The 26,436-nt window shown below is 44.0% G+C and overlaps 2 protein-coding genes across 2 annotated transcripts; both read left to right on the forward strand.

Annotated features, from left to right (window-relative positions):
- The first annotated feature begins 1,657 nt into the window (after positions 1-1,657).
- On the forward strand, positions 1,658-4,769 carry LOC117644052 (acylcarnitine hydrolase-like). The gene is made up of 5 exons (XM_034383237.1): positions 1,658-1,734; positions 2,880-3,007; positions 3,171-3,317; positions 4,400-4,460; positions 4,672-4,769. Exons 1-5 carry the CDS (start codon positions 1,662-1,664, stop codon positions 4,767-4,769), a joined length of 507 nt encoding a protein of 168 aa, XP_034239128.1. The 5' UTR covers positions 1,658-1,661.
- A 695-nt stretch (positions 4,770-5,464) lies between these two features.
- LOC117644053 (juvenile hormone esterase-like) lies at positions 5,465-16,187 on the forward strand. Its single transcript, XM_034383238.1, has 4 exons — positions 5,465-5,485; positions 9,125-9,263; positions 15,022-15,207; positions 15,904-16,187. Exons 1-4 carry the CDS (start codon positions 5,465-5,467, stop codon positions 16,185-16,187), a joined length of 630 nt encoding a protein of 209 aa, XP_034239129.1.
- The last annotated feature ends 10,249 nt before the right edge of the window (positions 16,188-26,436 follow it).

Here is a 26,436-nt window from a genome sequence, read left to right on the forward strand (position 1 = left end):
AATTCTTGACTCCTTGGTAGCTGCAGCACTTCGGATTCCAGCATTGGCGAGACGTTGGTCGTCCCTGTTGATGCATTCTTCCAGGCATTTGAGCCCCACAGCACACCCCATTCCTTTAAAAATGGTCATGAGAGTCTTGCTGCCTGCACTGAATAGGCAAACTGCAATGTTGGCTGCAGTTTCTAAAATAACGTTGCTCCCAAATTTGGTTTTGGGAGCCATACTCCACACCACTGTATTGAAGCTTTCGTTGGCATTTAGTGTGTGGGCTCCAAGACACCGCTCAAGTAATTCGTCCTTGGTTGGATCTTAAAGACTGGTTTAATTTTGGTCAAAATATCCTTGGACAAGCGTGGAGTGTTGTCAAAGCGTTGATGTTTAGCCTTGGCTTTTTGGAAGGCACATCACGATTCCTCTCCGATGGGGCAGAATTTATGATATCCACCACGATGATGAAATGTAGTCCAGATGGCTTTCTTCACGTCTTCTACTGATTCGGGATGTCTCTGATGGCTTTTCCATAGTTTAATTTATCTATCTCTGTACCCGTAAGTTTCCCCCTACCACCAAGTCCTGGAACTTTCTTCTTTAACTCCCTCAAACGCCTGCCCATTCTCTTGCCAACATGTCCCACCACACACTCACGCTTTTTCACAACACAATTTCCATAAGGATTTTCCTCAACAACACCCTCATTAGTCTTAGAGTCCCCGTCGCCTACCATAATTTCATACACAACATCTCTCTGAGCAACGGAACGCTTGCAAAGCTCCACAGCTCTGGCAGGGGCGCAGGTCATCGGGGCTATATCGGGACGGGGCTCATGTCGACCCTGCCGAATCTTGGCCAAAGAATTAACAGAATTTTACGTACCTTTTTGCCACAGTGTAGTCCTACCACAAGCTGTTTACATAATTTTCCTTAGTTTTTCGCTACAGTGCGGCTCGACCGATCTAGCTGAGATTTTGCAGGGTCATTAGGTATGTCCTAGGCTCGCCACACGTCGAAATTCAGCTGTCTACCTGGATCCATTTCATCATTCCAGCCATAGAAACACATTTGAAACAAACAGCAGAGACGTGGAGAATTCTCCATGGCAGAAACGTCAACTTTTCAATGACTCACATTTTCATACTTAGTTTAACATCAGTTCATGTGAATAGGGTACTCCAATGAATCTTGAAACGGACGAAGAAATTAAAAGAAATCCCTAAAAACAGGTTCTGCGCATACGCAGGCGTTCCCCCACCACCCGGTGCGCATGCGCTGAAGCTGTCTTCGGGGCTTACTATTGTTCTTTTTCTTCTGTTTCAAGATTCATTGGAGTACCTATTGGGAGGTTGCTGATGACGAAATAGGAATCCATTTAGACCTCCGGATTCGAATCCCAATAGGGCATAATTTCGCCAGAATCCGAGTGTGAGCCCATGAGCGAGCACCGCAGGCCAAGGTGGTTTTAAACGCCAGACGTGGATTTCGGGAACTAGCGCGGCATCGCGAAGCCTGTTAACGACAAGCCACTGTCTGGCGTACCCCGACCCCTACCTTGTAATTTAATGTAACATACCATCTCTTCAACATGTACTATCTTCCCCTCCTTTCCCCGTCGAGACTTTGTCACGTTTACAGCTGCGCGCCAGGCACTGTACTTCGCGTGTTTGATGGTTATCGGGCAGCAGGTGGCCACGGCGCCGGGAATATTAGACGGCCTTCGACAACAAGGGGCGAAGTCAGGTTTGTCCGTTGATACAGTTTGCTAATTTCGCCGACATCTTGTATCTCTTGACTGTTATTCCGCTGCAAAGCCAGTGGTAAGTTTGCTTGCCACAAATTTGGCAAGCCGTTTTGAATGCCATAATTTGGCAAGCTTTGGTCGAAAATCTTCATAATTAAGCTTGCCAAATTTTGGCAACGTGGGGCGTATCTCCGGGCCAAGCTTGCCAATTTTTGGCATTCAAAACGGCTTGCCAAATTTGTGGCAAGTAAACTTACCACCGGCTTTGCAGTGTCACGCTGCAAATCAAAAAGCGTACATTGTATGCTCTACCTGGAGCATGCCTGCAAGCACGCTCTAGCAAGCGCATGCCTGCCAAGCATGCACTAACTAATGCATGACATGCCATATACACGCTAACTGGAGCACACATCTAGTTCACAAGGGATAGGGAGTCGTCTGCTTCAGGAAGCGTGAACATGGCATGTATGCGTCAATAAGTGCATGCTTGGCAGGCATGCGCTAGCTAGACCGTCCTTGCAGGCAGGCATGCTCTAGGTAGAGCATACTATGAACGCTCTTAGATTTGTACAGCAGTTTGCTATACTTCGGGGATATCACTTCAAATGCTAGGTTTTTGTGAAATGACCAATAGAAATAGACTGTAAAACGTACAAATTTTATGCTTTGCCCATAAAGAGAAATCAAAACAAGGAACAATGTTGGCGCAACGTTTAGCTTGCGTTTAGCCGATATAAGAGTAACTCCAGCCCAAGGTGGGCCGAGATCTGGGATTGGGTCACGGAATCGGTTCAAACTTTGTGGCTTCAATAGGTACCACTAGGACCTATCAACCCTAATAAGAGGAAAGTGGGCCAGCTCAAATAACACCAGAGATATTAACATTTTTCTAAATTAGACAAAATAAGCGGGAAAATATCGCTTTCTGATTTTCCGATAGTAAAAACTGTTCGCTCAAGTGTTATTTGGGCCAGCAAACTTTCCTCTTAGGGTTGAAAGGTCCTAAAGGTACCTACTGAACCCATAAAGTTCAAACCGATTCCGTGATCCAATCCGCAGATCTCGGTCGTAGGAGCCCGTAAAGAGTATGAGTGTTTTTCAGCCTGCGTTGAACTGATTCTTGCCGTGATGCTCACATTGGCAGGACCAATAGTCCGAGTTCGCGAGGGCTCTCTTCGTGGTCTTCGAGATGTATCAAAATCTGGAAGAACATATCTGTCTTTTCTTGGTGTTCCATACGCCAAGCCTCCCATCGGCCACCTTCGATTCAAAGTAAGTGGGTACTTCCTGATATTTCTTTAAAGGATGTTCTGCGTTGATGTAGTTTACAATTAAAAAGTGGAGATACCTAATGGTAGTATGACCTGGTCTAGCCACGAAGTCTACGGTTGCCGCCAATCAGTCAAAGAGGCCTGAAGTAATCTTTTTATTTTAGGGACCACTTCCTCCCGATTCTTGGAGTGGTGTCCGAGACGCCACTAAAGAGGGGGCCATGTGTCCTCAGGCTATGTGGTCAAGACTGATGCGGGTGCCATTTGTGAACGAACAAGGCCGACTCCTTACTGAACTCGTGAAGGAACTGGTAGGGCCTACTGGTACAAAGACCAACTACTCCATACATTGTGAGCAGCTCTAGGCCAGTGGTTCTCAACCTTGGGGTCGCGAAAAATTTTTGAGGGGTCGCCGCTAGGTGGCTGGGGTCGCGGCGGTTTCCCGGCTGGCCTACAGGCCGAGCACTGCCGGGAACATAAAGTCGCGGAAACTGCTTGAAGTCGGCCCAAAACACGATTTTTCAAAGGCATTTGTAACCGTTTTGATCAACTTTGAGACAATACTACTCCCAGACTAAGGCCGAAAATCGCACTACGTAACAAAGGCATGCCAAAGAAAGGTCCAAAGACCAATTGGTCCACGAAGCGGAAGAAGGGGGTAAGTCGAGTTGAATCCGTGCACTTTTGCAAGGCCTAAAGCTTGCAGGTGGAAGAACAGGTGGGGAATGTCATCTAAAAATAGATGCAAGAGGATGGGACGTGTCTCACCATACTTATGTTTGGTCCAAATTTTCGCTCATGTTTACATGATAGACTGATAAGAGGTCACTGAATCAACTCGACTTAACCCCTTCTTCCGCTTCGTGGATCGATTGCCCGTTGAGAAAGTACGAAGGCCCGCCTCGGATCAGACGCAGTGACTACTTATAAACGGCCAAAAACTCAATTTTTGTAAAGAACTCATGACATTGAACATGTATCTTCAAATGTGATAGTGAGAAAACATATGCCAGATTTTAAATGTGCCCAGTTGGGCATGTCTCATCACTGTTTTTATAAGCATGCTAATCATCTAGTGGACAAAGATATCTTGGACACATTTCTCTCTGGGGCATAATGCCAGAGATATTAGCCAGCCAATTCTTGAACCACTATTGGAAGCAGCGTTGCCCCCGGTGTGGACCAGCTCCTGGACCAATTGGATGCAGCAGTCGCATTGGAAAGGTGTGATGCTCCATTTTCAGAGGTTTTAATACCACCTCTGCTTAGTTACTTCAAGGAAGATTCAAACATTTTCTACGAAGCCATACAGGTATACCTTCCATCTTTTTTCTTCCCTGTCTCATTTGATGTAGATTGTGTGAGGAGCTTAACCATGCTTATTTGTTCGCAGTTCAATGCTTCTAATGATGAGGTCTTGGCTGCAGCCTCCAACGCAAACTTAAACCCGCACGGTAAAAACGGAACCTGGTTTTCCCAGTAAGCCAATGGTGAAGGAATAGGCGATTTCCAGGAAGTTCCTGGGAAAAGCAGGAACCGTTTTTACCGTGCGATGATCATTGTTCGAGGTGAGTTTCCACATAATGGCGAATAAATCTCTGTAATCATGTGAACACTTCCCGATCTTCTGCGACGACTTATTTATTTTATTTTCTCTGTCTACAGGCAACTCAATTTTTTATACTGATGACCATCAGATTATCCTCTTGAATGTGGTCATTATGTCAGCACCAAGCTTCATTCAAGCTGTATTTATTGGCTGAGCGATAGCGAAGCCCTTGCCGTGTTTGGGCGCACCAAAAACTGACTGGTCGTGCGTCTGTCTGTCTGTAACTCACTCACGTTTCTGAGCAACTACTGAACGAATAGTATCCAAACTTCACACCTGATGTCTCCTAAACATCCTCCAGGGGGAGTTTATCTTAGATCAGCAATTATCATAGTTTGAAATATTCAAAACACCGTTTTGAACTAGGTTATTAGCGTTGTTAGGTTGGTAGCACCGTGTGGCCGACCAATTTCTCATACCGGCTGCCGCGCTTGCAAGCCGTCTGCAAGACGGGACGGCACTTTTGCAAATAAACAAACTGAAGAGCTGAGGGGCTCCGAAATAGGTTCTGAGTTACTTTCTTAATATTCAAGAATGATTGAAACCCTTCCGGAATGTCAACAGAGGAAAATACGAAAACTGAAAGTGAGAATGGTTTGCGTGTTTCGTACTCCTCTCCCCCTCTCCCGTCACGGGGGAATCTTCCTTCAGGTCAGTGCACTGTGAGTGTAGTTGTGGATTGTAAATAGAATATTTCCTTTGCCTTTTACTTTGTATGCATCTACTGATTTTGTTTCCTCTGTAAACATCTTTATTTTTAAATAACGTAGTCAATCAAATCAGGTAAATGCATGAATAACTTCTGTTGAAATTAGAAGATATGTTAATTGTCTTGGTTTGACTCGGGAAATGTCATTCTATTGCAATGCTGCAAGTAACATAAATATTCTAGTCCTAACATCTATTGATTAAAAGAATCAATATATAGATGTGTATATTTAATGCTAACAGATTTTCAATTGATATTGGGTTTAAAGAGACGATTCAGGTTTTGAGCGGTGAGTGACTTGGCAATCGGATTTAATGTGACGATTCCTTTCACTTCACCAAAGTTTGTGTCCGGTAACTGGAACTTAGTATTGGTAATGATTTGGCTCTCTGAACGTTAGCCCAATACCCAATGTTAATACTATACTGTCATCTTTTACTCCAAAGATAAAATATCCCAAGACACGAACAAGATGAATTATGTTGGCGTATTGAGCAACAAGTGGCCTCAGCATTGGACTTCATGAGACGATTCACTGAATTTGACAAAACTTGATCTCCGTCAAATGCTTCAGATCAGACTGCCCAAAAGTGAGTCACTTAATATAAACTATAATCACATATTCTAGTCTATATTGTTTAATTCACTGGTTGAAAATGAAAGAATGACAAAAGGCTTCTCAAATATAACCAATAAATTTGTGAGTTCATTGGTTTGAAGAAAAATATAAATCGAATAGTGACTCAAGCAGACAAGTAGCCAAGTAAGCGATTCAATGCTGGCAATAAAATGTTACTCGAGTGAAGGAATCGCAGTGGTTAGGCATCACGGTATTGGTGACGACAAAGGGTGATCCATGAACGCAGACCCATACTTTACCCATTATAGATCAATTTAGTATCTATATTTTTCAATTGAAACTCATATTGATTCTTGCAGTTTTTGGAGTGCTGATCATGAAAATCACTTCCACTTCTACTCCAGACTTATATTTTCATCTCAAATTAGGTCATTTTGGATCAAAATTCTCAGGTCAAGTTTAATATTGTTTCCTGCAGTGTTTGGTGAGCTGAACTCATAAATAACTTCCAAATTTTTCCCAGACTCACGCTTTACCGAATTTTGACCAAATTTGGCCCAAAATTTTTGAATTGAGTTTGATGTTGATCCTAGTAGTTTTTTGTGTGCTGATAATGAAAATCACTTCCATTTTGACTCCAGACTTATATTTTCATCCCAAATAAGGTCATTTTGGATCAAAATTTTCAAGTCGAGTTCAATATTGTTTCCTACAGTTTTTGGTGTGCTGAACTCAAAAATGACTTCCGAAATTTTCTCAGACTCACGCTTTACCGAATTTTGACCAAATTTGGCCCAAAGTTTTTGAATTGAGTTTGATGTTGATCCAAGTAGTTTTTTGTGTGCTGATAACGAAAATCACTTCCATTTTGACTCCAGACCCACATTTCACTCAATATGAGCCCATAAGTTGCATATTTCGTCAACTTTAGCCAAGTCTGAAGTGCACAAACTAATTCGCATCGCTCAGCCACACTACGCGCCCACACTAAACGGCGCGTACCCCTAGTATACTCTGCAAACTCAACAGTGTGCTCAGCACACTCTTTTCAGCGTGTACTCACAAGAACACTCTGACAACAGTTCACTCAGATGAGTACACTCTGACGAGAGCGTGCTTGATGAGTACACTCAAACGAGAGTGTACCTAGATGAGTACACGCTTACGAGAGTGTGCTCAGATCCTGGAAATACATGCAGTTGAGTACACGCTCGTGGGAGTGTGCTTGTGAGCACACGCTGAAGAAATGTACTCGTCAGTACACGCTGAAGAGAGTGTACTCGTCAGTACACGCAAAAGAGAGTGTACTGAGTACACTGTTGAGTTTGCTGAGTATTTTCTCTTTTATTATGTGCACAGACTAAACTACCCAAAGATTCTAGCTTCTGCCTAACTACAGGTCACACTAGAGTTTTGCCAAAGGTACGTATCTTGTTATTGATTGTCAATAGTGTATTTTGAATGTGAAGCAGCATTAATAATGATTCTTTTCTGTCTTTTTAGAACTCTCCTTCAAATCAATCCTCCAACTGGTGGGAAGAGGGAGATGACAAGGCCAGGAACTCCATCAATCAACAGCGAACTCATCACTTTATCGAACAACTTGAAACTATTTCAGTCTGCGCGTTCTATTCTGTGGACTGAATCCAGATTTATGATAAAGGGAAATAGTTTTGCTGCATCTTGTGTATGCTTTCACATGGATATTTTTGGCTACGTTGGGCATAAAATCTGGCATATATTTTCTCAGTATCACAGCGGAAGATACATGTTTTATTTGTGGTTGTTTTTTTTACGGGCTGCTGTGGTTTTACCCTTGAAGTTGGAAAAGTCCTGCGGACCGATTGTCGCCAGGCGAACAGTTCCCGAGAGCGAGGGGAGAGGTCATGGTACCCCGTGAGATCATGGATCCCCGCCTTCCCTTGAAGCTTATTTTGGTTGTCGCATGGACCATCTACCCGAGAAGTCTCCAGATGCCACTCACACTCTTGCGGGAGCATTACCCGGTATATTGAAGGGTGGAAAATTGGCAGACCTGTGGTCCTCAACGTATACACGCCTCAGGTAAGACGTTCAAAGAAGTTGGACCGAGGGGACGATCCATTGCCCACATAAAATCAGGCGCGGATTGAGGGGAGGGGTAGCGAGGGTGATTGCCTCTCCCTCAGATACTTGAAAGGCCGCCTGGCAGGTAGGCAAAAAACACTGCATGACCCCCTCCCTTTGATCTTTGAGCTTGAATATGCCTTATGGGTCAAATGTTACTACAGGGGTGTACAGTATGAACCTTTACCTTCAAAATGGTATACGTGAAATCCAAATCTCATCAACGGTTAGGGAGATATAGGCGCCTAACTAAAGCCCTGCACGTGTCCGGAATTATCCCAGCCTGGGGTATTACCCGTAATACCCCGGACGTAATACTAGAGGAACCACCAAAGATTGTAAATTTCGAGCAGAGATCCTTAACTTAACTTGGCATTTAACTAACACTGCTGTCATAACGTAACATAAGACAATGTTCGCTATAGGTTAAGGGTACGGACTTATGAAAGTACTTGCAAAAAAGTATATCCATACACTGTGGCAAAAAGGTACGGAAAATCCTGTTAATTTTTTTGCCAGGATTCTCCGTAGCCCTCTTATCAATATTCTCCGTAGGCTCTTACAGTATTCTCCGTAGGGCTGCACAGTATTCTCTGTAAATCCGCACAGTCTTCTCCGTAGGACCTCGAAGACTGTATAGTCCTACGGAGATCACTGTGCGGTCCTACGGAGAATACTGTGCGGTCCTACAGAAAATACTGTAAGAGCCTACGGAGAATATTGATAAGGGGCCTACGGAGAATTACCACAAGCTGTTTACAGGATTTTCCGTAGCTTTTTGCCACAGTGTACAAATTCGAGACTTAAAAAAATAACTTACCCTTTTGAATAGATGTTAGAAGTGAAGGGTAATAACTTTAACTCTTATGATAACGTTATGATGCCCTTATGAGGTAAGTTACGGATCCCTGATTTCGAGATCGAACCTTGCAAATTTGATTCCGAATGGCATTGAATTCTACCGCACGTTCGATTCCTTGTCGAAATATTCGCACACCCCTTCTATCGCTACCGCGGTCGTTTGTTCCCCGCTCGCATTAACCTCTCTCCCGATTAAACCACTGCTCTAATGAACGGCAGACGATGCTATGAATAGGTTGATCTGCCGGCCCAGTCCTTGCTTCCAGTCCTCGTCTTCATTCACGGTGGTGGCTTCCTTTGGGGAAGTGGCACCAAATCGATGTACGGCCCTGACTATCTGATGGACCGTGGCTTAATCGTCGTGTCAGTGAACTACCGCCTGGGGATTTTAGGTGAGTATACTCAAAAATTCTTGCGAAGGATTGTCCGGCATTGTATTACGAACTCTCTTGCAAACTAAATGTAGGTAAGAAAATGCTTTGCAACGTACAAACCAATGCTGCGCAATCTTACGAACTTTTTTCTTTGAAGCACACCGTAAACCGGGGTAACTTGAGACAGCAAGGGTAACTCGAAACACTTCTGCTTTTCTACCTTTTTGGGGCTGCCACCTAGCTGGGCACACTCGGAGGTCAAAACTGCCCAAGCACTTTTTTTACATACTTGTTTGGAAAGACGATTAAGCGTTTGAACGGTGGGCTTGGACTCAGCAAGTCAGTTTTATAACAATTTTTCCTCGGTAGTCGAAACACGTCTTGTTGAGACCCAAATGACTGTAGTACCTTCCAACCCTATTATTTCACACTGCAAGAAAAAGTGTGAATAGTACAACAAATGTACAACAAAAACTGTACAATAAAAGTACAACAGGGACTGTAGAAAGTACAACGAGAATTGTACAAACCACAACGAGGCCTGCACTGCCCAGCACTCGTCATGCCGGTTCCATTGTACTTTGTACAACAATTGTTGTACTTTGAAAGTACAATAAAAACCTGATAAAAAATTTGCCAGAAATTTGTGTACTTTTGTTGTGGTTATTTCCTGCAGTGCATCATTCTAAATGTAGCATTAGTTTCGAGGGAAACCCATCGTTCATCGGGTAATACTGACTTTTATAGAAAATGGTATCTGTACGGGGTAACATGAGACATCAAAATTCATTGATTTTGCCGGAAGTTGAGTAGCGTAACTTGACACATGCACCTCCTTGCATAACAGGGTGGTTTGTAGTAACTGACCTCTCCAATCTAAGATCATAGCCAACCCGCATTTGATCGGCAATCAGTTTCTCAGACAGTGTAGAGGGTCCGAAGTGACATGCATCTTAAAGTTAGAGTCTCGGTTAGAGTTTTTTCTCAACTATGAACGGACCAGATAAGACATTAATAAACCTTGAGGCCTCAAAAGATGGAGAATTTAATTGCCTTTCTAACGGGCTAGATGTCGTTCAGATCGGGTAAGTTTTAGATCAAGACCCGTCGTTTTATCATGAGAAACTACGGTAAAAATAGCTTAAGAATTTTGAATAAATTTTAAGCATTGACTAAGGCTATTTATCTTTGCAGGAATGGATCTGTGTGGGTGAGAGAAAAGAAAAATGTCTTAACAGGTGACAGGGTTGGAGGTGAAATCTTTGTGCTTGGGTGACAGGGTTGGATGTGAAATGGGAGAATCGTTGTGCTTCTTAAAGCACCGTTATCCCCCACATCACAAAATGTAACTTTGTTTTAAAAAAACTCTTAAGAGCTTCAAATATCTTCTAATGTATTCTACGACTTGTACTTTTCATTGAAAATAAGGTTAACAGGAAATCAGCATGGACCGGCGAAAACCCCACTTCCGTTGAAAAGCAAAGTAAAAATACACTGATGGACAAAATTGAAGCACTACTTTTTGTTTTCCGAGCCAAATCTGAATGCGCCGGCCGATTTCCGTGAAACTTCGCTCAGTGGTGGGTGGGCAACCCATCTGTCACAGTTTCGCTAATTTCGTGCAAATTCCATTGTTTTTGTTGTGCAATGAAAATTTTTAACATCATTCAAGTTGGGATCACAATTTAATGCTTAAAGACTTTCTTTTTCATCACAAACAAAGGAATGAACTTACAAATTGACGGATGAGTTGCCTACCCCCACGGCGCGGGTCGGATCTGCCCGAGACGGAAAGAAAGGTTGGGTGTTGCGCGAGGGCTGACTTGAACCCTTACGGTACGCGTTGCAGGTGTGGGCCTTTGCAGCAACAGAGTGGAAGGTCTCGAGTCACTTTGCCACCCTGAGTCAAAATTTTCCGCCCACGGGTTCACCCTGTGCACCCCTCCGAACTTGGGGGTTGATTTTTCAACCCCTCATCATTTTGGGGCCCCAGAGGCGTTCCCGAGGGCTGCGATGCTGCGGGACGGACTCAATGTGATGCCTGCAGACCTCCCCTGCCGTGCTGCATCAAAGCCGCACGCCAGGACCACGTCGGTGGGGCCTAAGTGCACACAGGGGGCGGGGGGGTGGTTTTTGACGGTGCTGCTGCGTGCGCGATGTTCAACTCAGGTTTGGGCATTAGTCTGGGGTTGACTGTGCCCCATCAACCATTTCTCAACATTTGCTGCTGTTTTTTCCACCCCTTTGAACCAAAACCCAGAAGGGCCTAACTACCCCCACCCCCGTAGAGGGGTGGAGGTTGTTCCAAATCGCTCGCCCTCTCGTGAGGGTGCTTGCACTCTGAGAAAAAATGACGGTAAATCCTGGATAATTTTTTTGCCAAACTTTACCGTACTTCAAAAACCAGTATCCACCGTACAGTCTACAGTATTTACCGTACTTCACTGTTAAAAAAAATTACTGAAAATTCATAATTTTTTGTAAGAAGTCGATTTACTTACATTCAGTCTGAAATTCCATACCAAAACTTTCTTACATCGCGGTCTGAAAGTTTCAGACGACTCTAGTCTGAATTTTCAGATCAACATGTTGTATGAAAAATGATACCAGTCAGTCTATTTTATCAGACTAAGTTGTACGAAGAATATGAACAGTCGCACTAAACAATGCCACTCTTTAGAGTAGAGCTCAAATCGGCGAACTTTTGCCATCGGTTTATCGCAGACGCTCAGCGGATCGCCCCGGCTCAAAAATTAAGTGCACGGCAACAGGCTCCTTCTCGCAAAGGTAGTGAAGAGGGTAGAGGTGACTGCTATTGCAAGAGAGAGCGGCCTTAGCCCAACCACTCACCGACCCGTGGCCATGCGCGAGAGTGAAATTGTATTCTTTGTTATTTAGCTTATACTGCACTTATTAACCTGAATCTTGCTTTGGTGCGCTCATGCCCTTTCAGACAATCACTTGGAATAAGTTTGCAACAAAATATTCGCGATTTCGCTCTATCCGCTAGGTGGCGCTAGTGTCGCCATGCGACACTAGCGCCACCTAGCGGATAGAGCAATAAGTGTCCATTTCGGAGCTCTGAAACATTCTCTATGCTTTTACGGCACCAAACGTAAATATTATTTGAAATACAACAGTAGTATTGATAAAAGTTCTGAGAAAATCGAAAAATGTACAAAGGGGACGGGTTTTTTTTCACTCGTTTTCCGATTTCACAAGTATGAATTTAGTTTTCGGACGACAATGTACAAAACTTGATAGCCATCGCTCTAAATATTCAGACTTGCTAGTCTAAATTCAAATTTCAGACATCAGGTCACATTTTTCAGACAGTTGGTCTTAATATTCGTACCATTTTATGAATTTACGATTCAGACCACCAAGTAAGACGAAATCAGTCTGAATTTTCATATTTTTTTTAACAGTGTTGTACAAAATATTCCGTAGTTTTTTAACAGAAATTACCGTTCTTTCGTACAGTCCATGCCGTAGGAAGGACTAGATCTGGTCCCAACAAAGGCCGCTCCCAAGAATTGTCCACATCAGGATCTTGGAAATAGGGGGTCGACCGACTGAAAAATTTTATTGCACCTTTCGATAGGTCTCGTCAAGACCTTTTCAACGAGTGGTCGGAAGGGGGGTCCAGGAGTCCGACTTCAGCAGTTACGTACATCAGGATCTTGAAAAACAAGGGTCGACCGACTGAAAAAAATTATAGCAGTCTTTGATAGGTATTAAAAGTACGGGATTGCCGGGTAAAAAGATACGGGATTCCCTGTAAAAAAAGTACGGCGTTGCCTGTAAAATAAGTACGGTATTGCCTGTAAAAAAAACCACGGTATTGCCTGTTAAAAAAAGTACGGTGAAGTCTGGAGTAATCAGTACAGGATTTACCGTGATCTTTTCTCGCAGTGTGGGGACACCATACGGACGGAGTACCTGACGCCACGAAAGCCCATCCTCGGCAGTGGGGGCACACACTGGGGCCTAAGTAACGGTCCTTACGTCTAGGGGTGGATTTTAAGGGGATGAAGCTTTCGGTGGTGGATTTTTTTTTCACGAGGATGCTTTGAGGACGTCCCTCTGAACGCATCCTGAGGTGCAGGACCCCATACCCTCAACGAAAGTGTGTTATACGCGATCCATTTTTTTAACCCAGCGGCCGTTTCTGCCCCGCGGCACTTTAGGCCCTTTTGACGCCACCCCCTGCGACCCGCGGTCCCACCGTTTGGCGTACCTGTGGACAACCCTTTCGACCACCACTGAGCGAAGTTTCACGGAAATCGGCCGGCACATTCAGATTTGGCTCGGAAAACAAAAAGTGGTGCTTCAATTTTGTCCATCAGTGTAGGTGTGTCTCAAGTTACCCCAAACAGCGGGGTAACTTGAGACAACTTTAGAGGCCCATGACTCTCATTTTAGGTGACCCCAAAAAAAAAAATTCATGGGTGCCAAACCAATTGAAGTCATGTGAAAATAAACATAGTTAGGATTCGGGTTGGTGAAAGAAGTTTTGTAGACATGCGGTCAAAAAAACGTGAAATATTGTCTGAAGTTACTCCGGTTTACTACCGGTACTGTATTTTCTTCATAATGCGAACAAAAAAGATCGCGGGTGCTCGTAATAGAAGCCGGAAAAGACTTCACACTGCGAAACTTTTCTCTGCAATCTTTTACAGAGAGTAAGCTATTTTCGGGCACAATGTGTGATTTCTATGGTTTCTGCATACCCAGAATGATGGCAGTGTAAGGAAGGGTGGCGCAGTTACAACACTTGCAAATTATCATAGATTCCGTCGCACCCCTGAGATATCCCGTTGCACATAGGTAGTTGGTGTTCATCCTAGTTGAGCTGCAGAGAAAACTTTGGTGTTTGAAGAAAGATGTGCCATCTAATGAAGGCTAAAGTTTGATACCCCCGAAGTGGCTCAAAACCTAATTTATCTTTTATTTTAGAGCCCTTCAACTTTGCCTGGTACGGGCTTTCTCATTGTTATCGATTTGTCAATATTTCATTTTAATTTCACGGAGGAGCATTTCAAGAATACACTCCAAATCTAAAGGCGGTAATATTGCCACCCTTTCCTGGCGGTAATTTGGTATTGGCGGTGCCCACGTTTTACCGCCAATACGAAGGCGGTACAGAAATTACCGCCCTAACAGAACCATTTGTACCTCCTTTCGAGAGCTTTACCGCCTTTTTCTTGGCACTCTGAGGGAACGTTACTGGCGGTAATATTTTGTACCTCCTTTTACGCAATGTCTAAACGGCGCCCAATGGGCGGTAATATACTGTACCGCCCGGTCAGGGCGGGGAAGAACTGGACAGAGGAAGAACTGGACACCCCATATTTAACTTCAAATACTGTATGCACAGTCATAACAACTATCAAAAGTTGTTCCGTGGCATCAGCGGTTCATTACATGAAAGTTGTTAAGCCTTTATACGGTATTTGAGGTAAAATGTGGGGTGTCCAGTTCTTCCCCGCCCTGACCCTACACTTGCAAGTGTGGGACGATCGGTTTGTCACACTTAAAAGTGTGGGAAAAACAAGGCTCACACTTGTAAGCATGAGACATAGTTGTTCGCACCTGTGAGAGTGTGAGACTGTCTCACACTTGGATTTGTGGTGCAGGCCTTCGGAAAGTAAAAGATTCAAAGAAACTTTAAGGCTGAAACTGTTCGCTGCACCTTAAATTTCCTGGGATTCGCGCCGAAAATAGGCGTCAGTATGTACCACCACGCTCCCTTCCTCAGGTCTTTTTTTTTTAGGCTTCCTCAGCAGCAACACCTCCGACGCTCCGGGCAACGCAGGTCTGAAGGACCAGGTGCAGGCACTGCGATGGGTGAAGAAAAACATACGCAGTTTTGACGGAGACCCTTCAAGAGTCACCATATACGGCGAGTCCGCGGGTGGAGCGGCTGTTCACTACCACATCCTGTCGCCTCTGTCCGCTGGTAAAACGCCTCGAATTAAATCGTCCCGATGCATAGTTCACAAATTTCGCGCCTCTCGTATGTCTCAACGAGACACAGGACAATCGTTCTCGAGGGTTCTATTTGCTAAGGTACTCTCATTCTCAAACTGAATCTCGCTGACTTTCATAAACAGTTTAAAGCTTTGTGCCTGCACAGAATTACCTTTTGTCCCGACGTTTTTACTTCCCAATAATCCACGTGTACACTGTAACGAGTATAGCACTCAAGGAGACAAACGGGAAGTCCCAGCCTCAATATGAGGGCAGCAATGGATTCCGGATGGAAAAACACTTCTAGATACCAAGTTTAAGGGATGTGTGTCTAATGGATAACATCATATTGGTACCCAAATTTTGAAAAGGGGGCCTCGTATTTATTGTGTATGTTAATTCCGTACCCGATTTGCCACGGATCTACTGTGCGTCAAACTTTCGAAATATGGATAAAAACAATGCTTTGGTGGTCCTTGAGTCAGCTGTGAATGCGCGTTCTACTGTTTCAGCTCATACGGCTGTAAACCCGGTTATTTGCTTCAAAATGTTAACTCCGTAGGCGTCAATTTATGTAAACTCTGGGCATGAAAAATCGCATAAGAGAACTGCCCACAGTGACTCAATTTCTCAAAAATACAGGAAAACTGTTCAAGTTGTTGCAACATTTATTATTTTTTGCCAGGTCTCTTCAGTGGTGCCATAATGTCTAGTAGTACGAGCCAGTCGGGAGCGTACCAAGGCCTGCCGTACGACCTCGTGCGACGAACCACCAAGATGTATGGCGGCCCCACCAGTGGAAGTCCATCTGACATGGTCAACTTTTTGAGGACTATTCCGGGACTAGTGCTGGCTGCCACCTTCTTGGAAGTAGCCACCGATGAAGTTAAGCAATCATGCCCGACGGCAAAGCGTGTCGTGTGCCGTGGTGTGGCGTCTGACGAGGAACTTAACTCAACATTTAACTAACACTGCTGTCATAACGTAACATAAGACAATGTTCGCTATAGGTTGGGGGTCGGACTTATGAAAGTACTTGCAAAAGTCTACGCAAATTCGATACATAAAAAAATAACTCACCCTTTTGAAAAGATGTTAGAAGTTAAGGGTAATAACTTTAACTCTTATGATAACGTTATGATGCCCTTATGAGGTAAGTTAAGGATCCCTGGACGAGGACCTATTCGGTGGTTCCCAGCTCTTTCCATTCATAGGGGCGACGATAGACAGACTTACACTGTTAATCAAAGAATGTGACATCACATTCGTTAGAATGTGAATTTTGTCACGTGTTCGTTTGAATGTGATGTCACATTCGTTGAACAACAGTGTATACAGAGCCAGCGGCATCACCCACTGCCGATCCCAGTCTAGGACAAGTACACACTTCGAGGGGTCCTATTCAAAAGATCTTATCTGGGCACAAATGATCCAGAAAGCGGAAGAAGGGAATAATTAGACTTATCTCCAAATTGAGTTTTTATTATGTCGTTGTTCGTTAGAATGGTTTGCATCATTGCACCAAATTATTTGACTCAATTCCTAGCAGTTCAAGAGAAAATCCACTTCGAAAAAAGATGTAATTCAACTTGACCCCTTTTACACTCTCAATTTAGCGGAAAATGGATACATCTCAACCAAAGTCAACATGACTCCGTTCAACATATTGTTGATAGGAGATGACTCAACTTGTGTTTTTATGTATCCATTGTAAAAAGAATCAAGTCAACTTACCCCCCTTTAATTTTAAGAACTTATACGGAAAAAAGAGCTAAGTCCAAAAAATGCACTAGTGGAACCAACACTCTCTGCTGACTATAGTTCCACTTGACATGTCTCCTAATTCCACTTCGTTTAAGAAATATAAGTTGAGATGACTCTCTTTTACATTTTAGCGGAAAGTGATAAGTCACAGATATCCTATAGGCAGTGACCTGACACTCCTGAAGTTAATCTCAAAATTTAACTTACATTTTTTGAACTTGTTATCATCTATAACATTCCATTGTTCAGTTTTAGATTTCCCTGCTAACAGTTTTTTGTTGCTCCTGAAAAATGGTCAAAATGGAGTTATTCCCTTCTTCCGCTTCCTGGATCAAATGCATCACTGAAAAAAGGGTGATACTTCCCCAGGAAAACAACGGCTAACCTCGCTGATGTCTCACCTTTTTTTTGGTGATACATTTGTGTACGACCTTTTTTTCGGTGATACATTCGTGTACGACCTTTTTTTCGGTGATACTTTTTTTATCGCCGAAAATTGGTGAGGTCTCACCCTTTGAATTACAGTGTTAGCGGAGCAGCGACGGGCAACAAAAGAAACCGCGAACCTTGCGGGCAAATGTCATGAAAAGCACTGATTTGTCTTAGTAAAGGCATGAAATTAACTGTCGTAGGAAGCGAAGCAGTTGGTGCCAACCCTCCCCTGCCGAGCAGTTGTCGAGCCAGCCAACAGTGGGGAACCAGCGTTCTTCTCAGAGGACCCCAATGACCTCCTCGTTGACGGCCGCTACAACAAAGTCCCCATGATCATCGGCAGCAACTTTCGCGAGGGCACCCTGTACTTTGCACGTACGTTTAACATTTTGACATATTAGGGGGGACACTGACGGTATGAGTGTAGCGTCAATTGCTGCAATGCTTTTGCATTGCACATGAATTGCGATGGCTTCCCACGCCCATGCATTATAAAATTATCACACCAAAATATGTGAGAATTGGGCCAAACCGTAAGAAATTCGGTGCATTTAAAATTATTACGTTAGCGCGAAATTTTGTTATTGCCACCACAGATGCGATAATTTGAACAGGGATCCACAACTCACCACGTAAGGGCATCATAACGTTGTTGTAAGCGTTTAAGTTATAAACAGTAACACTCTTCCAGCTTCTTAGTAAGTGTGTACAAGCGGACAGATATGTTTGTAGTGTGTGTAAATTCTGTCTTAATATCAGAAACCAGTCTGAAGACCTGACCAAAATTCGCGCACTTCTGAAAGTTGCAAGTCTGCCATTCTGTAGAACTTACGTAACAAGAGGAATTCAGAATGTCAGCTGTCAGAGGTGAGCGACTTTTGATCAGGATTGCAGACATGTTTCTCACATTCTGATTCTAACAATATTTACAAAAGTGAGAACGGCAAGTTCTGGCAATAAATTAACGGCAAAAATATCGCCCCCCCCTTATCTACAGTAATGACACCGGCCTTTTTAATCGCTACTTACTCCATGAAACTTAGGAAATAACATGTACCAAGTTAGCGACTTCATTCTTTGAATGGAGAGTGCCACCTTGAAGGTGCGCAGGTATTCCAGAGACACAATTCACAAATCATGTAACGCTGGCCGGCAGTGAACAGCAATTCAGACCTGGACGCGCTGCAGCATGCACTGTAAAAAATTATTGTGAATTTACGAAAAAAAAAATTTACAAATTCCCTGTAAAGTAACAGTAACATTTCGTTATTTTATGAAATTTATTCGTAGAGGCCGTTTTATGAATTATTCATCACAGAAATCTTCTTAATTTTATGAAATTTGTTCGTAAACACCGCCTTATGAAATGGTACGAACGAAATACATCTCAAACGTGACTAAAATACTACAACAATGTCACAAAAACATGAAAAGTTTCCTAGAATTACAACAAATGCTTGGGTAATTCCGTTGCACAAATCGCTTGTAAGATTACAAGATATGGTGATGCCTTCATCATTTTACAAGATGTTTCATAAGACAAAACACAAACGCTAAAATAAGTTAATCTCCATTTAATCAGCGTGACAAGGTAGAACAAAAGCGGTCCACGTAATTTGGAGCGTGTAAAAAGTTCGTAATTTTACAAATTACTGCGTGAAGAATAATTCATAAATCGTTAAGAAACAAAAAGACATTGTAAATTTACAGATAATTTGTGCAACGAAATTACCCATAAATTGTTTGTAAATTTACGAACAAATTTTTTACAGTGCAGGACGCCAGGCGCCTGGTGCCCGGTCCGTTGAAGCAACTCCTCGACGACGCGGGGCGACGCCGGGCAGGGCAGCAAATCAGGGACGTGTACCTGCAGGGCCGGCCGGTGGACCACGAGACGTTGCCCCAAGTCGTAGACGTACGTACACTCTTTTCCTACTACACTGTCAGAAAATTCCGAAAAAAAATAATATGGAAAAGTCATGGAGTTTTTCTGAAATTTCTGTATGGAGCTCTCCATAAAAGCAAACTCTTGGCTTTCTCCGAAAATTTTCGGGATTTTGAACAAAAATGCATGCTTCACTATCAGGAAATCACGATAAAAGGTTTGCAACCAGTTGCAAAATGAGGGCAAGGTGACCCCCCACTTGTTTAGGTCAGTTTTCATAATACTAAGGGAAATCTAGAGGATATAAGTCAAATGAGCTCGAAGGAGATTGTCCCTTCTTTGGCCATTTCAGACTTAAGAATGCTTCCGGGATGCCCGCTGTTTAACATACACTGTAAAAATTAATACCCGGAATAAACGACGGATCCTTCGGCAAAAAAATTGCCAACGGTTCCTTCGTTAATTTACGAAGCTCTTCGTATATTTACAAAATCCTTCGTTATTTTTTTGAAAGATCTCTGCTGATTTCCCAATCACAATGGAAATTTACGAAGCACCTTCGTAAATCTACAAAGATCCTTCGTAAATTTACAGGAAACCTTCGTTTATAAACAAAGAAACTTCGTTAATATACAGAGATTCTTCGTAATTATACGTCTGGAATTAACGACGGATCCTTCGGCAAAAAAATTGCCAACACTTCCTTCGTTTATTTACGAAGGTCCGCCGTAGATTTACGAAGACCCGTCGTAGATTAACGAAGCCCGTCGTAAATTTACGAAGCCCTTCGTAAATTTACGACAGATTTTGTAAATTTACGATTTTTCTTTGTAAATTTACAAAGAACCTTCGTAAATTAACGACGAACCTACGTTGATTTACAAAAGTTCCTGTAGGAAAGAAACATTTACAGTGCACTTTTGGACATTCCCAAAAACCCTTCGGAAAATATCCCGTCGTAAATTCACAACATATTTTTTACAGTGTATCTGAGAAAATACATGCATTTTACCTCCCATCAGGACCCCAGTCACGCTCCGAAGAACATTAGTCTAAGCCCTGAGAAAATCTCTCTGAAAAAAATGGAAACTGAACGGAGTCACCATGAACGCTATTATAAAGTTTTTCTCCATAAAATTTCGGAGCTAATTTCTAACAGTGTGGTGTGGAAATGTACTAGTGCTCCTTGAAAGACGATCTCACATTTGTTTGGACTTGCTGACCGATAAATTAAATTAAACATTCAAACGAAGCTGGCTGGAATTCACATACCAACGCATATCACTTCGCATTCGTTGAATAATGTTTATATCTCTTGATTGCAGATATTTGGAGATGAGACGATTTTGAACGGCGTTCAAATCAGCTCCGCTTGGCACGCTCGCCACGTCCCGGTGTACCGCTATCATCTTGTGCTGGACGCCTTCAACGTGCTGTCTACCTTTTTGGGGATACCATCCAATGTTAAATGTGAGAGGATGACCTTTGTAGGCTTGACGCAGACGCGTCATTTATTCCAATATTTTGGGCCAAGATGATAGTTGCTCTCGAAGTGCACCCTTAAACTTTTTCGCATGTTAACATTTCAAGAAAGACAACTACTAAAACAAGGAAGGTGTACGACAGACCGTGGCTTGGGGTAACGGGCTTCGCGATGTTGCGCCAGCTCGACAATCTACGCCTGGCGTTTACACCCACCTTGAGAGCGAGAGAGCGAGCGAGAGAGAGAAAAGAGAGAGAGAGAGAGAGAGAGAGAGAGAGAGAAGTTTTTTGGCCTATCGGCCATGCCCAGTCAACATTGCTAGTGCCAGGTCCCTGACTGTACCTCCCACTGACCTCCGTGCGAAGTCCGTTTCGTATGTCTATATCTGATGTCAGCTGGAGTAGTGGTGTACTACGGTCTGGTACCTGAAAAGTGCGGGAAACGCTACTCCGCCATCTCGGTCCTGCTGGTCGCACTCACTAGTCCCTCCATAGTACAGAGGTAGTCCGAATCCGGACCATGCGTATGTCCGTGTACTTGTCGCGTTTGTACAGGTTATATGCAACCAGAAATGCGACAAATTACTGCCGCTGGGCGTGACGTTGGGGAATTCCATTGTAAAATATATACAAATCGTCAGTAAATTTCATTTAATTTCCTGAAAATTTTTTTAATTTCTTGAAAAAATTTTAAATTTTCTGACAATTTTTAATTTTTTGAGGAAATTTTTACTTTTCTGATAATTTTTTCAGTTTGAAAATGGAATGTCCTTGCGTGACACACCGGTACTAATTACACGCACAGTGATTTCTGGTTGCTCATAACCTCTAAAAAGGTGGCAGTAGGCCTGCATTGCAAGGTACGAATCGGGACTACCGTTGTACCACGACAGTACCAGGGACGACGGTCGGTCAGGACTAGATGGCGGATTGCACTCTCAGTATTGTCCGCTAGATGGCGCTACTGTCGCTTTGGTCACCTGTTACAATTAAAAGGCTCTTCTAGCCAAAAGGTAGTGTACTGAAAGTTACGAATAGATGGAAACTGAAGTGCTAAGATGAGTGCGATGTACCGCTGTAAAAATTACGGCAGTATCAAAGGAGCAATCGACAATTGAATGGTTCCTCTCGCTGCATGCTACGGGTCGCAGTTTCATTAGGTACAGCAGACTTGTCCCATTGAGTTGGAGTGATCTCTGCCATAGTCAGGCGTATCTTCCAACCAATTTTTGAATCGAGGTATCTGCCTCTTCGGGTCCTTTGGCACCCTTTACAAGTGAAAACCTTCACCCTAGCGTCAGAATATTGAAGAATTTGTATGCGCCGATCGCTAGTCCGGTGGTGGTCCGGCCGAGGTACGGAATGGTAGTACGGGGTTGTACTAGGCCCGTACCACAGATGGATGATGCCGAGGACAGCCAGTAGACTACCCTTTTTGGGCAAACAGTACCTCACCAGTGCTACTAAAAGGGATGATACGATATCTGTGAGTGCACCTCCAATGGAGGTACCGCGTAGTACGAAATGTTGACTGGGTGGCGGCCAGGGTTTTCTAGTTTCTTGTTCTTCTATAAGTTTTTCTGTTTTACAGGATTAGTCCGGGGTTATCCTCCAGGAATTTGTGACACTGTTGTTGGATCTCGGGGTTTCTCGCGTCTCTGATTGTTTCTTGAATGTCGGTCTTCTTCAAGGCTCTTTTATTAGTGAGCGGGCATCTTTTTAAGATGTGGCGGATACCCACCTTGACCTGCGGCGCTAGCCTGCCTTCCAGAGCTAAGAACATACAAGACCCTTCTAAATCAGCGGGGTCGGTCGAGCCGTTCAGGAAGAGTAGTGCGCATTGCGCACTCAAAGACAGACGAAAAGAGAAAGGTTTTCAACCCCACTGGAGTAGCGGGCTTCGCTAACTCTCAGCTAAAATTATGGAAGACTGACACCGCTCTTGAAACCTCTTCGTTTATTAATGAGCCCTTTGGCCCGCCATAAAAGGTCGAAAACGGAACTTCGGTCGCTCTGGATTTTTTCTCCAACGCAACGCACCCCAGTGGACCGCACTTGTACGTGAACATCGTACATGTCTCATCATGGTTCTCCTTCCTCCTACTTTCAGTACCGGGTCATGCTGACGATATTGGCTACGTGTTCCACGTGCAAGCTTTGGGAGACTCAAAGGTCCATGAAAACCGTTGGCGAACTGGAATGGAACGGATGCTTGCACTCATAACGAATTTTTGCTACCACCGGTAAGCCGCTACTGCCATTTTCGTCTGCATGATTTTGACTTGTCTTTCAGAAGGAAAAAACTTGTTTCCTAGTAAAAATGTCTGGCAGGCTAATATAGTTATTCGGGAATTCAAAGGTAAATAAACCAAAGGATTGAACGTGGAGTTTGTTCCAGTAATCCGACGCCCAACTTGACGGAACTCACCCCGGTTCTTTGGCCGCGCCAGTCTCGGGGAAAAGATGTGTACCTCGAAATCGGCGACGAGATGACGGTCAAGCGAGACTTGTTTCCCGAGCGCATGAAACTGCTGACGAAGCTGTACAGTCAAGCCACTCGCCACCCAGTCTATCGCATTCGTTAATAAATGGAACCTGCCAGTACAATTTTCAATACTGCATATTTCTTGTTTTGTTATCAAGATACAGTCCAACTTTTGTGCACATTACACAACAAAGAATCTATACTTATGCAATTTTCTGGAAGATTCAGTCGTATTCTGCCTGCTTGCTAGTAGGAGTTTGGTTCTCGTCGCCAATAAGCGTTGTTCCCGCTATCAGAATAGCGAGATGCACCCAGGGATACTTAACTTAACATTTAACTAACACTGCTGTCACAACTTAACATAAGACAATGTTCGCTATGGGTTAAGGGTGCGGACTTATGAAAGTACTCTCAAAAGTCTATCCACACAAATTCGAGACATAAAAAAATAACTTAACCTTTTGAAAAGATGTTAGAAGTTAAGGTTAATAACTTGAACTGTTATGATAACGTTACGATGCCCTTATGAGGTAAGTTAAGGATCCCTGGACGTACCAGGCACCGGAGCTCTAGTCTGTCTCTAGCCCTTTGACCCATAGCGTCCCCAAGCCGATTCCATGTGGTCATGGCTGCCCCGCCGTCCGCCGGGCGAGACTAAGTTGCTCAGCTCTTGGAATGACCCAGCTCTGGCCGAGGCCGTCTGCCGCGACCCCTGATCTTACAGGTCGTTTCCGTCAGGTTACCGTCGGCAGAGTCGCTTGAAGAGGGGGCGGGCGAAGCAACTGTCAGACAACCGTGTCACGAAGAAAACGAAGAAGTCGCAGCTGTGCCCAAGACAAGAAGACGAAGCAGGCGGGCACCGTGGAGCCAGTAGTGCTCAAAGAGGCTGTTCTGGGGCGGAGGCCTGCAATCCCTCCCGAGGGATGTATACCTCCTCCCTGACGGGTCATACTGCGAGTGGGAGCTTCGAACCGCTTGAGGTTCGTCTCCGCCTGTATAAAGTGTCACCCTAGTAAGGACGGCCACGTGGCCGTCTCGTTTTCCAGTGCAGGCGAGCATGTGTCGGGCCCGAAATGGCATACGATTATGTGTGGTCTAGCCCTTAATGATTATGGAAATCGAGGAACACCGCCCTAGTTGCACCGGCGTGTGGAGGGATGCCTCTCCTCTAGGGGCCTGGCGCTGGCTGGTGGAGTGGCCGGGCGGGCGGCGCCTGACGGCTAGGCAGCCCATGTGGCGCGTCGGGCTGCTGGGCGTCGTCTTCGACGGGGCCGACCCAGCACCGCGTCAGAGCTAGGTCAGCGTCGTCCCCCCCTTCAGGCCGTGGGCCTTCTGGACGTGCGGCGTGGCTTTGCGGCGCGGCGCACAGTGCGGCGAAATCGAAAAAAGGTGGCCAAAATTCATTTTTCCAAAGTTTTCTTTTAGCTTTTGTGACCTATGGTGGTCGAAGTACAGTGTCTGGGCTACATATTACTGTGCAACTTAGCCCCCGACTGAGCGTGGGTTCCGAGATATGATGCTTCAAAACTACCGGTTCCGGCGCGACTCGTCATGGCGCGCCGAGAGCGCGTATGCGATGGCTGTTTTCAAGCGTCTCTTATTTGTTGTGCGAGTGATGTTTCTTTAAACCCCGACCATGAGGCGATAGCTCTAGCCTTCTTCTTTCGAACAGTACCCGTGGATTTATCATTTCGCTGATAGTTTATGAATAATATCGATTTTTCCTAACCTCATAACCTTGTGAGACGCTTTAACCTATTAGCAGATTTTAAATTGAGATACAAAACGATTGACAAACATTGACGTGCCGTGCGACATTGGAAATGAAAGTTTGGACTTTCCTCTATGCAGTCGCGAAGAGTTTTCTATCCCGTTTTGTCCCGTTTTTTGGCAAAACGCCTTTATTTGAACGGCAATTTGACCGGCTCGTCATATTTACAACCTTGTGGACGAGTCGATACTTATGTAACAATCGTACCAGGGCCTGTCAAATGGGGTTCCCCTCTTGTTTAAAGGGTCAGTGAATCTGTTCGTTACCATAATATTGAGAAAACAGGGGCGGAACCACGAAAGAAAGGGGGGGTAAATTTTGAAAATTGTTCGAATTGCTTGAAATTTTGTATTCGGGGGTTTTTGGGGTCCCTGAATCCGTTTCTGGCATTTATTTTAACATTCCAAGAAAAATTGAAGTTTACCCCTTTTGAACGCCTTGATCCGCCCCTGGTATCTAAAAGTTAAGGTCAGAAATGGATTCAGAAACCCCCAAAACCCTTTGACGCAAAACTTCATTTAGTTTGAATTTTTTTTTTAAAATTTACCCCCAATAATATTTTTGGTTCCGCCCCTGGAGTATCAAAATTAAGCTAAGAAATGGACGCAGTGACCTCGAAAACATACGAGGGTGAAAAATCGTCGTCGTACGTTTGACAGGAGCAGTTTAATGAATTATGTCCACCTTTTTCGAAATCGGCCGCACTGTGCGGCGGTCCGCACAGTAAATGTCTTACGGTGAAAGGCTGCACATGGTGGAGATTTTCTCCAAAATACCAACCAAATTCATCAAAATATCTGTAAGGTATAGAGAATTCTCAATGGTACGTTACGAAGTCAGCTGCACCACCATAGGGGTAGGTTGGGTAAGAAAAGTACACTCGAGGCTCGGGTAAGAAAAGAACACCTGCTATATCTCCGAACTGAAACTACTCTGAACCATCACTTTAGTGTTCCAAAACCACTAGGCAAGCGCTCTAGCGTTCTAGGCCCACTCACCGATCATTCAACTTGTGTCTTTAAAAATCTAATGTAAAAAGAATCAACTCAACTTAATGCCCCATCACTAGTTGAAAGAAAAAAGAGGTACCGCAGGAATACGAGCAGAAATAGACTCAACGCAGACTTCAGCTCCACTTGAATTGTCTCCAAATTTCACCTCGTTTGGGAGAACTAAGTAACATGGTTCCGTAGTCAATTCAAACGTAAAGATTTAAATAACAGAAACTGTCTTCTGAGTAATGCTACACTTTTGAAAATTTTCAGTTCTGAAAAATGACGAAAATTTAGTTATCCCCTTCTTCCGCTTCATAGATCAGTTCATCATGAAGAAATCCACGACTACACTGAGACAAGGTGGTGCCCTGAAACTGACCGACTAAGTCGCCCGCCCCAGTTTT

Source organism: Thrips palmi, unplaced genomic scaffold (genome assembly GCF_012932325.1).
Source record: "Thrips palmi isolate BJ-2018 unplaced genomic scaffold, TpBJ-2018v1 HiC_scaffold_17, whole genome shotgun sequence".
Lineage (NCBI taxonomy): Eukaryota > Metazoa > Arthropoda > Insecta > Thysanoptera > Thripidae > Thrips > Thrips palmi.

What these genes read in the sequence shown, in the direction of transcription:
- LOC117644053 (XM_034383238.1), top strand. Translation starts at nt 5,465, where the DNA reads ATGTCATTCTATTGCAATGCT. An exon ending in CTACCGCCTGGGGATTTTAG is followed by an intron (nt 9,264 to 15,021) that starts GTGAGTATACTC and finishes TTTTTTTTTTAG; the next exon opens with GCTTCCTCAGCAGCAACACC. An exon ending in CCTGTCGCCTCTGTCCGCTG is followed by an intron (nt 15,208 to 15,903) that starts GTAAAACGCCTC and finishes ATTTTTTGCCAG; the next exon opens with GTCTCTTCAGTGGTGCCATA.
- LOC117644052 (XM_034383237.1), top strand. Translation starts at nt 1,662, where the DNA reads ATGGTTATCGGGCAGCAGGTGGCCACGGCGCCGGGAATATTAGACGGC. An exon ending in CTGAACTCGTGAAGGAACTG is followed by an intron (nt 3,318 to 4,399) that starts GTAGGGCCTACT and finishes ATTTGTTCGCAG; the next exon opens with TTCAATGCTTCTAATGATGA. An exon ending in CGCAAACTTAAACCCGCACG is followed by an intron (nt 4,461 to 4,671) that starts GTAAAAACGGAA and finishes CTCTGTCTACAG; the next exon opens with GCAACTCAATTTTTTATACT.